At 42.1% G+C, this 15,217-nt stretch overlaps 1 protein-coding gene across 1 annotated transcript; it reads right to left on the minus strand.

The window, feature by feature from the left end:
- Window positions 1–437: 437 nt before the first annotated feature.
- Window positions 438–14,801, minus strand: LOC138301958 (acidic mammalian chitinase-like). The gene is made up of 11 exons (XM_069242401.1): window positions 14,777–14,801; window positions 12,607–12,636; window positions 11,284–11,485; window positions 9,913–9,969; window positions 9,652–9,817; window positions 7,302–7,426; window positions 2,831–2,954; window positions 2,472–2,657; window positions 1,514–1,633; window positions 1,263–1,404; window positions 438–691 (listed from the first exon to the last, which is right to left on the minus strand). The coding sequence occupies exons 1-11, from the start codon at window positions 14,799–14,801 to the stop codon at window positions 438–440; spliced, it is 1,431 nt and encodes a 476-aa protein (XP_069098502.1).
- Window positions 14,802–15,217: the final 416 nt, after the last annotated feature.

Genomic DNA, 15,217 nt, shown 5'->3' on the forward strand with positions numbered 1-15,217 from the left:
GGATTGAGGTGCATTGGCTAAGCTGTGTGTGTTTGCACTAGCTACACTTTCTAAAATGGCAACAAAAATATGTTACTGTTCCTTACTTGTGCAAAAATACCAGGAATTTGACTGGTACAGGTACCTGAAAGACCTATGTTGGGGGACCAGCTCAAAAGAAGAAAGGTGAGCTGCAGACAAGAACGTGGGCTGAGGGTAGAGTGTTTGTTTTGAGAGCATTGCCATTACAAATAAAAGCACTTTTTGATGACATCACTGAGTTAAGTGAAATGACTGGTTTTACCGAAAAGTAGTACCTAAACACTCAAAATAATGTGTTACACGTATATGCTAGCCAAAGTAAGTCAGACGCCTTTGATTATGCTGCAGTTTTTTATTTTAGAGTTTTAATTGTTGGAACAAGTCCACAATGTTTCTGTTCGGAAGGTGGATGTCTTTTACGGCCAGTTGCAGCATGAGCAGCTAGGGTCATACACTAGGCCAGTCTGGCAGTGTTGCTGATAGGTGATTCCATTGAGACAGTGCCAGAAGGCGTTTTTGTTTCCAGCAACTGGGTAAAGACCGCTGGCTTTTCCTGCACAGAATCCACTTCCGCCAGAGCTTCCGCCTCCACTGCTGCCACCACCAGATGGAGCTGCTGTGGCAGGAGCTGCTGTGACTGGGGCGACAGGAACAGCAGGAGCTGTGCAGCCTGCAAATCAGAGGAAAACGTTGGTTCTCACATAATTACATTACTTCTTCAGTGTGACTATCCAAGACTAAGACTAAAATAAATTAATTCTTTAAAAGATGACATCTTTGTTAATGTGATCACAAGTTACAGATCTCCAACCAGCAATCTAACATGTGCGAGAAGGCAGTATTTGGGCAGCTATTTGGGATACCTTTGAAATTCACTTAACGAAGAGTATTATGAGTAGAAGGGGAATCTTGAACCAATAAATTTGAACATGCAGCAGAAACTGTAGAGACATATGCTTGCAGCATGTTCCCTCTACATTATGTGTTTTCTACCAAAAGTATGGATTTGTTCATAGATTGTATACATGGTCTGCAGAGAGTCTGGTCATACATGGTGTGCTGTATATCAAAACTGATCGGTTTAAGGCTTGGCCATTTCAGGCATGCAGAAATGGTTGACTGTCAGAAGCATCTGTGGACATATGTGAGCAGTGTGCATATTATCTAAGATAGAGGTAACAAAGATACAAGCACTAGCCACTGATGTCATATTAAAACAATTCTGTATTCATGTCTCTCACCCGAAGCTTGCACTCCGAGAGTAGTCTTCAGCGCAGTGATCAAGGGGAACTTGCCCTGGTTACAGAATGTGCCTGTGAAGTCATCCAGGTCAATGGCCCACACCATTGCACCGGCCAGGTTGTTCTTCATCAGCCACTGAGCCTATAAATAGTAAATGGAATATACTCTTATCCTATTACTGCCATAGAGTTGTGGAAACCTACAATGTTATTGGTTTTAGCAAGGTATAGGGTCAATCTTCATACAGTACCTTGAGAGTAACACTCTTCACATTGTCGTATCCAAACCACTCGTTACCCTGGTATGCGTAGGGAACCTCTTCAGCAGATGACCAGTTCTCAGTAGCGCCATTCTTCAGGAAGGTGCAGATCTGTAGTGATTTAAGATTGCATAACGTTTGTTTAAAAGTAAATATCACTAGTATATGAGGAAATGCTGCTCAATATGAAACACAAGTGCATTTTAATGGAACACAGCATTCTGCAACCACATCTTTCTCTACCACAATAACCTTAAACAATGTGTGTCCACACTCTAAAATGACAGTGTCAAGTCTCATAATCCAAATCCCAGGCAGCGGACAGATGGAAAGGTACACTTTGTAACATCATCGTACCCCTGTCCTCCATATTAAGTCAGTGTCCAGATAAAGTTATCTTTTATTTGTATTGGGGTGTATTTATATATGACATACCTAAACCTGGTGGGTAGTGCTATTTTACAGATCAGCTCAATTAAGTGCCACCATACGCAGTTTACAGAAACAAGGGCCAACGTTTACATAAGGATCTGATGAGGTTACGGAGAAGTTTAGAATCGCTATAAGTTAAGTGAAGTTTGACTATTGACATACAACTATGATATAGTCTAAAGCAAGCTGGACTACACTGCACTGTTTTTATTTTAGAATTAATTGTTAGAACACGTCATATGAACCAGAGTGGATTTGTGAACTAACAAGTTTCTGTCAACCTGTTGATTTATGTTGGTAAGATGATGAGCCAATTACTTATTTTTTAAAATAGTAATGTTATACATTTGAATCATCACAGGAGTGTTCTGTGTAAATCTGTCTGTTTGCATCTTCTTGCATAATGCTCAAAACTATATTTGTACATCCCGATGGTGTAGGTGCTCAGCATATCTCAGCCCACTAAAAAATCTGTTAATGGTGGTGATTGTTGATTAGTGTCCTTTGACTCACATACCTCATAGTAGGCCAAGAAACCAGCTTGTCTGGTGTAAGGCCCTGCAGGTCCATTTCCAGAGGTTGGGGCTCCAATTCCATTGTTGGACGGGTTGCTCAGCATGAAGGTGTGTCCATAGGTTGGGACTCCAACAATAAGTTTTGAAGCTGGGGCACCATTGCTCAACCAGTAGTTCATGACGTAATCCTACAAAGAGAATGCTTGTGTTCATGTCAGAGACTCCTATGTGACATGTCAGTCAGTTCATACCTTCTCTGTGGTTAGCTGTCACTGGAAATTCAGCTGACAACAAAGACAAATTAAACATGAGTTGGGCTGGGGCTTCCCCAGCACATCATGTGGTCTGTAGCTATACTTACAACATTCAAGTAGGCGTTTGCTCCAGTGGCCGCAGGGTTGGTGTACAGGGGGCTGTTTTCTCCAGTATATCCCTCCCAGGATCCATGCAAATCATATGTCATGACATGGATATAGTCAAGAGCCCTGCCAGAAAATGCACAGTAACATTTTAAGCAATTGAAATTTTTTAAATTATTAAAAGAACTGTGTTTGGGGACAAAGTTTGTTAATTCTAGATGTTTTGCTCAAACAAACTATTTTCCTTTGTTTAGTCTGTGAGCATTTGAGCAAATATGCTTTAAATAAAGTACCCATTTGAACCAATGACACATAAAGAGGTTCAAGTATGTCCTATCTTTGTCTTTAGATTGGCATTAAAGGAAATAAACTTGACATTCGAAGGCAAGAAGTGAAATGTATTTGCCAGGGAAACTCACCACATGCTACAAATGTGCTACTTAAAACAAAATAATGAATCCCTTTTTACATTTAACTTTTTAATCTATATATTTCTCTACAACTAAGCTTAGCACAGGATTACAACATTGTCAATTCATTTCTTTGCACATATTGTAGAACTTTAGCATTTTTGTATATAACTTTGCCAATGATGCCATTGGTGATGTTAAGATCATTTTATAAGTGGAGATGGAAATTTATGTTTCAATAGTCAGGTATCTGGATGTTTATAGCCTGTCATTGTAAAGTTACTACCATTCTAAATGTGTTTTTATTGAATGTCTTTATTGTAGAGTTTGTTACAACTTGTCTATTTGTTTCATCATTGTTTCCTGGTTTGGTCTGTTATAGACTTCATTCAAATCCCCACATAGTTTGCATAGTGAGTACAACATATTTCATGTCTCATTCTTGAAGCTATACAGGTGAATGATGAGGTAGCTAAAGGCAGCGTTTTGGACTGCACCCATTGTTTCTTCAGATGCTACTTTTAGTTTCCTTATGGGGGCGTATTATAGCCTTATAGCTCATGGCCAATGGATATACTGGTTGTTAAGGGTCCTGAACCTGAGTTGTAAGCCTGAGCCACAGGTGAGGGCCTATAATGAGAGAGATGGCCTTTAACAGTATAGCAGAAGCAGAAGGGCTATGCGGTTATTAGAACATTTCACTCAATATGAGTAGCATGTTCTAAATTAACCCCTTCTGTGCCGGGGACGTAATGGTTATGTCCACCAGGACAGTGCTCCTGTGCCAAGGACATAACCATTACGTTCCCGGACATGAGCTCGGAGGGAGCCCCAAGGGGGGCAGAAACCATTAGACACCAGGGAGTTTTTTTTTTAAGGTGAATTCACTCAAGGGGAGCGACCCCTTAGGCAAGGGGAGATCCCCTGGGGGAGGGCAAATTTATTTTAGGCCATTTCAGCCCCCCCTTGGGGGCAGATCGGCCTATTGTTATTAGGCCGGTCTGCCCCAAGGGAGGGCAGAAACCTCTAGGCGCCAGGGATCATTTTTTTTAAAATTTTGTTTTAGAGGTGGTGAGCAACCCCCTTAGGAAAGGGTCGCTCCCCTATGGGGAAAATTAAATTTAGGGCATTTCTGCCCCCCCCCGGGGGCAGATCGGCCTATTTTTATGAGGCCAATCTGCCCTCAAGGGGGGCAGAAATCACTAGACACCAGGGAGTTTTTTTTTTAAGGCGAATTCAGGCCCGGTGGGGGGGGGGTTTATTTTAGGGCATTTCTACCCCCCCCTGGGCAGATTGGCCTATTGTTATTAGGCCGATCTGTCCCCCAAGAGGGGGCAGAAACCTCTAGGCACCAGGGATAATTTTCTTGCCCACCAGAGACCAGGGAAGATTTGTTTTCCAAAATGAGAGGGTAGGGGTACAGCCATACCCCTACCCCAAATAAATGGGGCCAAAGTTGTTCTGCCCACCAGTGGGCAGATGGGGCAATCACCCCTGATTCACACCCCGGGGGGGTCAGAAAGTCTACTAGATGCCAGGGAATTTAAAAAAAACAAAAAATAGCTGGGGTGGTGGCTACCAACCAGTATGGGCCTGGTTATGCCCCCACCCCAGCTGAAGGGGGTAACAGTCTTTCAGCTCTCCCACGCACACTAAAACGTCCTCTTGCTTGCCGTGGGATAAGATATGTGATTAGTTTGGGTTTTGGTTTTACATTGGGCAAGGAGAGCTTGGCTAACTCTCAAAATCGTCCCACTTGGAATGGTGAGGGCTGCACTTTATGGACTATGGGACGCTGCCATGTAGAAAATTCCACAAGACATACACACATTTGAAAACTAAACATCTGGGTGATTCCAGAGTGGTGTTTTTCACAATTCCTACCACCCAGCATTGTCTCATCTATACTGATAAAAATTCTGCTGCACTTGTCAGCCGATTTTTTTTTTTCCAAAACTGCTCTTTTGGACCCGCTTTGGTTCCCCCTCAATTTCGACATGTTTTTGGCTCTTCCCTGTCACAATCATTTGGCCCACCTACACAAATGAGGTATTATTTTTACCGGGAGACTGAGGGGAACGTTGGGTGATCCCACACAGAAACATGGGGAAAAATGTATTCTGTAGCTAAATTTGAGGTTTTCTGAGGATTCTGGATAAGAAAACATTGGGGAATCCACGCAAATCACACCTCCCTGGACTTCCTTGGGTGTCTAGTTTTCAGAAATGTCTGGGTTTGGTAGATTTCCCTAGATGGCGGCTGAGCCCGGACCAAAAACGCAGGTGCCCCCCACCCCTTCAAAAACAGGTTGTTATGTATTTGATAATTTTGATGTGTCCAGATAGTGTTTTGGGGCATTTCCTTTTGAGTTCAGTAGGCCTACCCACAAAAGTGAGGTACCATTTTTATCGGGAGACTTGGGGGAATGTTGGGTGGAAGGAAATTTGTGGCTCCTCTCAGATTCTAGAAATGTGAGGAAAAAGTGCTTTTTTGGCCACATTTTGAGGATTTGCAAAGGATTCTGGGTAACAGAACCTGGTCAGATACCCACAAGTCACCCCATCTTGGATTCCCCTAGGTGTCTAGTTTTGAAAAACGTGCAGGTTTGGTAGGCTTCCCTAGGTGCTGGCTGAGCTAGAGGCCAGAATCTACAGCTAGGCACTTTGCAAAGAAGATGTCAGATTTCAATGTAAAAATGTGATGTGTCCATTTTGTGTTTCCTGTCGTGAGCATTAGTCCTACCCAAGCAAGTGAGGTACCATTTTTATCGGGAAACTCGGGGAACACAGAATAGCAAAACAAGTTTTATTGCCCATTGTCTTTCTCTACATTTTTTCTTTCCAAATGTAAGACAGGTTGTAAAAAAGACGTCTATTTGAGAAATGCCACGTAGTTCACATGCTAGTACGGGCACCCCGGAACTCAGAGATGTGCAAATAACCACTGCTTCTCAACACCTTATCTTGTGCCCATTGTGGAAATACAAAGGTTTTCTTGATACCTATTTTTCACTTTTTATATTTCAGCAAATGAATTGCTGTGTACCCGGTATAGAATGAAAACCCATTGCAAGGTGCAGCTCATTTATTGGCTCTGGGTATCTAGGGTTTTTGATGCACCTACAAGTCCCATATATCCCCGCAAACAGACGAGGCCAGCAGACGTAACGGTATATTGCTTTAAAAAATCTGACATCGCAGGAAAAAGTTACAGAGTAAAACGTGGAGCAAAATGGCTGTTATTTTCACCTCAATTTCAAAACTATTTTATTTCAGCTGTTATTTTCTGTAGGTTCTACACAAATGACCCCTTGCTGAATTTAGAATTGTGTCTACTGTTCAGAAATGTTTAGCTTTCTTGGATCCAGCATTGGTTTCTCACCCAGTTCTGTCACTAACTGGAAGGAGGCTGAAAGCACACATAATTGTAAAAAATGGAGTATGTCCCAGTAAAATCTCACAATTTTGTTGAAAAGCTGGGAAGATTGTGATTTTACCACCACAAACCCTTTGTTGATGCCATTTTCAGGGAAAAAACCACAAGCCTTCTTCTACAGCCTTTTTCCCCAATTTTTATGAGAAAAAAAAACGCAATTTTTGCTGTATTGTGGCTAATTTCTTGGTCTCCTTCAGGGGAACCCACAAAGTCTGGGAACCTCTAGAATCCCTAGGATGTTGGAAAAAAAGGACGCAAATTTGGCATGGGTAGCTTATGTGGAGAAAATGTTATGAGGGCCTAAGCGTGAACTGCCCCAAATAGCCAAAAATAAGGCTCGCCACAGGAGGGGAAAAGGCCTGGCAGCGAAGGGGTTAAAAAGGGAGAACCATGAAAACAAATATTGGAATGTTGTTGCTTCAGGCTTACGTCAGCCATTATAAACCTTCAGCTGCTCCATTGCTTTTAGTGGAGCTCTCAACATTCCAATGTTTTAATTTGCTATAGAAGCTATAGCCAAATACATTACTTATATATGCAAATAGTTTTCTCCGGCAAATTACTTCCATAGGCGAGTGCCTGCAACAGTTATTTCAAACAAGCCTTTATCAGATGATGTTGTACTTACGCTGAGAGCTGAGGGATCTGGTACCCAGCCTGGATATTGGAGATCCCTCCAGCCACTGCTGCAGTCACCATGAGACGGGGCCTGTTGGTCTGAGTGGCCTCCTGCTGGAAGGCTGCAAGCATTTCCTGTAAAGTAACAGAATAAACCCTATTTTAACAAGTAAAGCAAGGCCAAATCGAAAAAAGGTGTTCTATAATGATAATTTATTAACTTGAAATGTCTGTCGTATCCAGTTCTATTATTGTACTCCTTACATTAATCCATCATTTAAACCCATTGTGCTTCATCAAAAATGTTTTTTTGTCTTCAAGGAGGGAGAAACCAACAGTAGTTACATGTAAACTCTGGAAACCCGAGTTCTAGTTCCAATTTACCCTCTTTAATGTATTATTTAATGCTGGCTATATCACTTTACTTTCAGTCTCTCACTTAACCTCATCTACAGATATTGAGACCACTAGGCAGCATTATTAGGCTATGTATGAATCAAACACAGGACATTTAACTGCAATGTCTTTCTGCACATTAAAGCCACCCCTTTCTAGTTTGCACACTTGCATTTTTCAAAGTCTAGAAACTGAGTTGAATCTAGTGATATTGCTCTAGAGTTATTCATATTTGTATAGCATATTTGTATAGCATATTTATGCCATGGACATGATGATTTGGTACCGTGGGGGTCATACAGATTCAGGATTAGTTTGCTGATTGTATAGCATATTTATGTTATGGACATGATGATTTGGTACCCTGGGGTTCATACAGATTTAGGATTAGTTTGCTGATGTTTGTGTCAGGTTACTTGTGACCATTTTATTTGTATCTGGTGCTTTGTGTAGTGTAGCGTACAAGTGTTAAGGTGAAGCAAAATGTGTTACGTTCAAACAGTTGTAGCAGGCTGCTGTAAGTCAGCTGCATATTTTTTTTAAATCGTAGGCTCCCATTCAGAACTTTGTAGTGATGTCTGAAGACTTACTGTGGAACATCTAGTAGAATAAATGGACATTGGACAGCTTCTTGTCGAATTTTGCTCTTCGTTTCTAGCCCCCAGCAGTGTGCATCAGTGAATTCTCTCTTGACAAAGTCTTTTGAAATATTTTCTAATCTTATACTTCTAGATCGTTAGACTAAATCTCCTCAAATTTTATTCCTTTAATTCCTTTTTTTTTTAAAACAGTTTTGTGCATATACTACCAACAGTAATTTTTTGATTACCCGTCTTCTGATTGTGATGTCCTTTGAGTTCCAAGATAAATGTGTTATATTTGTGAGTGTTACAGCTACACTTCCCATGTATTTAATGGCAATAACTTGCTTGTATCACCAAGCATTACCATTTTATTTATTTTTTTCTTAGTTTTTTTGATTTTTGGCACCTAGATGCCCAATATTTTATGTACTGGTGTCTAAAGTGTATCACAGGAAACCCACTACTTTATTGCCATATAGTAATAAGTTAGCCACATTGCCAAAATGCTATGGTGTTTGTCCTCGAGTTTGTTGTCAAGTCTTACTCAGTTCATCATTCAGGGCCTCATTATGAGTTTGGCCGGCAGAGGAGGCTGCCTGCCAAACTCTTAGGGCCGGAAGACCGTCTCTCCGGTTTTCCACCCACTGGCACTACTATGAGTTTCCTGCTGGGCCAGCAGACATAAACAGCATTTCCACCCGCTGGCCCAGTGGGAAACTCACAACAACATTGATGCCAGCTCGTAATCGAGTTGGCGGCAATGTTGCCGTGCGTCGGGTATGGCAGCACCCATCGCGCTGTTCACTGCCTTTAATTCAGGCAGTGAAAAGCACAACACAGCTGTCCAAGGGGGCCCCTGCACTGCCTATGCCAAGTGCATGTAGTACCCCGTGTCCGCCAGCCTTTGCATGGCATTGGAACCACAATGCAAAAGCTGGCGAACATTGGGTCGTAATCCCCAGGACAGTGCTGCTAGCAGTGCTGCCCTGGAGGCTTTAGACCATCGGCACTGCCAGGCCGTCGGTCGGCCTAAAAGTGGAGGTGCCGGCGGTCCGACTGTAGCGCTTTCGCCGTGGTCGTAATGTGGAGGTCAGACTGCCACTTTGGTTGCGGTCTGACCACCACCGCAATTGTGGCGTTCTTAAGACCGCCGCACTCGTAATGAGAACCTCAGTGTGTACAACTGCCTGATATGCTAGCCAATAGGAATCGCCATTGCAGTAAGCAGTTACTTTATGTTAGACTGCAACTGCAAGAGTAAATGGATGCTAAGGTTTTGAACTTCCTATAAAATAACCTGGGCTCTGTACCTTTTATTACATAATATCTGCTCCCCTTGTCGCATAGTACATCCCCTCCACCATTTACACTCCATGTTACCTGGACCAGTGTGGTAAAGAGTTGTTTGTCTTGAGGGGGACTTCCTCTGGACCCTGGGTACTCCCAGTCAAAGTCCAGCCCATCAAACTCATACTGTCGTAGAAATTTGATGACAGAGGTAATGAAAGTCTGACGGTTCTGTGGGGTGGAGACCATGGCAGTGAATCTGAAGAGGAAACAGGCAATGGGGATAGAAGCGTCAACACCTGAACGATGGTTTTGCACAAAGTCTTAGAATTCAACTCCATTTAAAATACTCACGGGGCTGTGCCAAAGTTCCAGCCACCGATTGCCAGCAGAGTTTTCAGATTGCCATTCCTAGAAAAGAGAGCAGCCAATCAAGACTTTATGCTACCTAGCAGAGTGTGAATTCCATTCAGCATGTGCTGATGCTGTACATTATTAAATGCATTTCTTCCTATACTTCATAAACATTTATCATCCGGCAATAAAATGTGAGCTCAGATCCCCCCATATGATATAATGGCTTGTTTATTTGGATATCAGTGCTCACACTTTCATCATACATCCAGTTTTTTTTAAATTACACTTTGCACATGTTTTAAAATGTGTGGCACTGAGTGTCAGTGTTCAATGCTTTTTTTATCACTAGAACGTTGCCAAGACTGTGCAGGACTTTTCATATGCTTTAATATTATAACTTATTTTTTTTGTGAATTGCCACTCACAGTTATTATATACCGAGGTTCCAGCTAATGGCACATTAGAGCTTGCACTGAGAAGTGAGAATGAAAGACAGTGTTTTCGGCAAGAGGGTGGTATGACTTTAGAAGATGTTTACTACACTTAAAACAATACACCTAACATAATAGGATTTATTCATGTTAAACTATGTGTAATACATATCAACAGTGGTTCATTTTGGAGTCAACAGAGGGCTCCTCAGGACAAAGAAAGGCAGTGTTTGTATGTTATCAAGGTGCTTATGCTTGCTAGGCACTTATACCATGCTCCAGGCTATCTGCTAGCTATAGTGGAAGTGAGTTAGCTCCTGTTAGGTAAATAGGGCATGGTTTAGAAGCTCGGAAGTTTTCTTAAGAGTCCAGTAGCATTGGATGTTGAATGGGGATATTGCATAAGTTCAGCTTTCAGAAGACTGGAAATTATATAAGTAGCACAGTAGAATTTAAGCTATGTTAATGTGGGCATTGTGGATACTGCGGCGATAGTTGCTGGAAGAGGTGACAATTGATATAGGGGTAATCAGTTTGCACTTTATTGAACCCCTTACTTCTAGGCTGACTGTAGTGAACCATAGAATGGTCATGGGGTATGTTAAACATATGCAGGTTTAGCATGAAAAGTAGAAAAGGGTCTCCAACAGTGGACTTTGGCTCTGGACAGTCGGGAGCAATTCTCATGCTTGAGAAAGTAAATTCTCAACTTTGCTAAGAAAGGGCTCTGCATGTACCATCCACAAAGAATTCATTAACTTAGTTGCATCTGAGAGGTGTTGGGAGGCAAGTCAAGCCAGAGAATAAAATTGATTGCATTATTCTGCTGTTGTCATTTGAATTTGGCTGTGCTTGTTTGATTTGGTGTGATGCATGCTGTGTGTGCTGTGTAGTAGTCACAGAAAGGTAATTCTATGTACTAAAAATGAGGACTCACTGGTTCTTGAGGTTCTGGAAGGAGTTGTAGAGAGTCACATCATTCCACTCAATGGTTGTGATCTGGTTGTTGGACATTCCAGCGAAGGCATAGATCAGGTGAGTACACAGGCATGGATCGATGTTGTCGGGCTTAAACTTCCCCAGGCCAGGCCTGTACTGGGCCCAATTGGTGAAGTAGCATGTCAGCTCGTAGGCAGAGCCTGCAGCGGGAATAAAATGTAACTTTCAAACCATGATTTATGAAGGCATACATTTAAAGCGCATTCATTTTTATAAATTTGCTTCATGGGGTTGTAGTTGTGAAAATGTCACCATTTATTTTCTAATGAGTTGCTGTCAGTGTCTTCACATGGCCATGGTAACATTCATATAACAATCAATGATCTTTTCAGAGCAGTGCTAATTTTTATATGCATGTGCTACTAAATTGCAAGAACCAGTCTGCAAAGCAATTGAAAACTGCATAGGAAAAGGGCTCTAGGCACTTCCAAAGAGAGTAGAAATTCAGACCTAAACTGATGTCAGTTTTCATTAGAGGGCCTGTCTATTTGGAATACTCCTGACATCACTAAATGGAGAGTAAGACCATTGAAATCTCCTTTAATAGCAAAAGCAAAAACTCACATTTTATTTGGCTCAACGATGGACCCCTGGTTGAGGCATTATTCTAATCTGCCCCATTTTACCAACACCCCACCACCCTTCTAAACTGAATTAAGTACGTCCATGGCTAAATTTGTTCACTCAACATGTGGAAAGTACTTCTATTGGAACTTTTCCAAAAATGTAGCTACAGTAAAGTTTAAATAATCTTTTCAATAACCATGTGGCAGAAGTTCATTCCACTTATTGGTTTTGGTAATAAATTGATCCTAGTGTATCTTTCAAATAAAACATATGCTACATTTTTAGTTTCTGAAAATCAATATTTTAGACATAGGGAGCCACTGCTCTGTTGGCCCCTCAAGTATATTTCTCACCTAACCTTTGATTTATGAGAGATATATTTTAGCTCTCCATAACCTTTCTATATTGAGATTCGATTCTCATGATGAAGGATGTACTGCTTACGTGGACTTCATTAGGCAAGCTAGACTGACCAGTCTAGCTATGTTTTTTTCTTTAATACACATAAAAGATTATAGAGAAATTGTATGTATTGTACTCACAGACTGCAGTGGAACGTTTTACAAAACTATCTGTACCAGTTTATACAGCTTCTTTTTTTTTTATTTACTTTGGGTGAATATATTCTACTGTAATCTTATTGTAGGTCAGTTTCTCCCAAGAGAAATGGGCACAATTTTTAAATAAAACTTACCGAGCTGAGCATTAAGCAGGAATGCAAGACCTTAAAAGAAAGAACACAAATTTTAAAGTGAATACATTTAAACAAAATGACTTTTCAAGAAAGGTCTAGTTGTAGATTTTCCTTGGTGTCAAGATGTTTTCAGATAACATGATGCCACAAGATGCTGTAGGCTGTTTTACAGCAGTGTTAGGCTGTTTTTCAAATTATTGAAATTCTGGCTGGGGACCGAATTGCTTCAGAGATGAGACAAAGGCCCTCATTTCAACTTTGGCGGTAACTGCCTCCTACCGCCACGGCAACGGCCACCAAAATACCGTCGCCGTGGCTACCAGCCGCCCACCTCCATTGTGACCGTAGACGGGATTCCGCCAGAAGGCTGGCGGAATACCATCGACGGTCATGGCGGCGGATGGCGGTAAGGTGACGGTGTTGTCAGCAGCAGTGCCACGCCAGCAAAACACAGCCGACTGTATCATGAGCAATGATACAGCCTGGCGGTGTTTTGCTGTTGGACGCTGCTGCTGACATCAGCGCCACGTCTTGTCTCCAGCCGGAGGACCCCCTGCAAGCAGGCAAGTCTGGTTCTCCAACAGGAGAGGGAGTGGAGAGTGTTGTGTGCGTGTGTGGGGGTATTGTGTGGAGGTGGGTGTGTGTGTGTATGTTTTAGTATGCGTGTATGCAGGTGTGAGTCGCGTTGAATGAGTGCGTGAATGACTTAATATAAGTGTACATGTATGTTGTGTGTTGTGCATGCGTGTGTGCGCCAAAGTATGTTGGTGTGTTTTGTGGTGTGTGGGAACTTATGTGTGCATGCATGGGTGGATGTGGGTATGCGTGCGTGTATATGTGTGTGTGGGTGTGTAAATGTGTGAGGGGGCGGGTGGTGGAGGATTCTGGGGATGGGGTTGGGGAGACCTCTATCAGTTCCAGGGAAAGGATTCCCTGCCACTTATAGTGCCTACCGCCATGGTTTTCGTGGCAGTACGCTTGCCTCGAAAATCATGGCGGTAGGCGGGGTCATAATCCTGAGGGTGGGATTGTGACAGCCGCCAGGCTGGAGACCAAAGTCTCCAGCCCAGCGGCCGTTACCACCCTGGCGGATGGTGTGTTAAAGTGAGCTGTTTCCGCAGTGGTAATAATTCCTTATTTTTACCACCGGCCTGTTGGCGGTATAACCGCCACTTTATCACTGACAGCCAGGGTTGTAATGAGAGCCTATGTGTAATGAAACAAGACAAAGCAGTGCGATTAGAGATGCCATCACAAATGCCATCACATTTCTTCTGTCTTGATTTTGCTTGTTTTTGGAAATCATATCACACTGACCAACGATGGCTACATATAAAAAAATACCTTGATTTTCGTATCTTTAGCAATGGCATATGAGTGAGTTAGGGCCATATGTACAAACTCATTTTCCCATAGAGACAGAATGGGCAAAACTGCTTGCTACACCTGGCCCTTAGTGTGGACAATATAAGTAATTAAAAAAGTGTTGTTGAGCAGAAAATGTTGGTTAGTCCATTGCAACTTTCCCTGACAAGCCTTGCTCTTTTGAACAGTGAAAAGTAACTCTACAGTGTTGTAGCGTGTATCTGTTGTCACCAGGTGCTAGTGGACTAAATAGCTGATCTTTTTTTTTACCCAGTGCCTTTTAACACATAATAGTCAAATGTATTTGTTTTGGGGAGGCCAAAAGGTATTGCGAACAACTCAACTAGATTAACAGTTGGTCTCTACCAAACCTCAGGAAGAGCTGGAGACTGTCAAGGTACCCATACTCTAATAATTAAAGTATTAGATCATATGTGAGCTCTGTTTTACACTTAACAGTTGGGAGTTCACCCAAATCCAAGAAAAGTTAGAGAGCACTGAGTGGGAAAACAGTTACTGACCACATTGCCACCATCAAAGATACAGTTTTCAGCACACACACGTCCCATTCTGAGATCTTACTCCCTTACAAATAAAAAAGACAGACTGCTCAACCACAAGCACACAATCATTAGATCAGCTGGAAACTTAAGGGGTGCACCATTCTACCCAGCTATCCACAAGGCATGCAGGGGGACATCATATCTCCATTCCAAACAAATGAGCAGCAAACTGGAAGCCACGGTCTAGTGTTTTAAAAATGATATTCAATTCTGAGAATGAGTCTGAGGAAGACTGGACTTACCCGTAAGGAAGAGTAGCTTGGCCATCTTTGCCTCTGTGCTGATCTTAAGCTGGATGTTTCCTGCTTATATACTTCATGCCACCACTGTTATCCTCCAAGTTTGTGATTAGTTGTTGAATTAATAGGTTGCTATCTTACATTTTGTGTAATTAGTTCCTTTAAATAACTCCAGAAATAATGGTATCAATGTCCTGTCATAATGCCAATTTGCAGAGGCAATTATAGTCCTTTTTGGCAGGGGTTGGATCACGCTAAGGGCGTCTTTCGATCCCCAGAGCTGTTCAACATATTTACCGTGCAAACCAAGGACTGTAGATGTTGATTATTTTGTGGATTCCTACTGGTCAAAGCATTGTTATTTCTGCTTTATGTGGTGTATCATATGATGGCATAGATAACCTCCACAGAAGGTTCCGTTTCTGGTGGCATAGGTAAACGTCT

The sequence above is a fragment of the Pleurodeles waltl genome, chromosome 6 (genome assembly GCF_031143425.1).
Source record: "Pleurodeles waltl isolate 20211129_DDA chromosome 6, aPleWal1.hap1.20221129, whole genome shotgun sequence".
Classification (NCBI taxonomy): domain Eukaryota; kingdom Metazoa; phylum Chordata; class Amphibia; order Caudata; family Salamandridae; genus Pleurodeles; species Pleurodeles waltl.

Coding starts and splice junctions, on each gene's coding strand:
- LOC138301958 (XM_069242401.1), bottom strand. CDS start 14,801: ATGGCCAAGCTACTCTTCCTTACGG. Junction 2,658..2,830: donor CAAACGCCTACTTGAATGTT/GTAAGTATAGCT, acceptor TTCTCTTTGTAG/GATTACGTCATGAACTACTG. Junction 1,405..1,513: donor TGAAGAGTGTTACTCTCAAG/GTACTGTATGAA, acceptor TACTATTTATAG/GCTCAGTGGCTGATGAAGAA.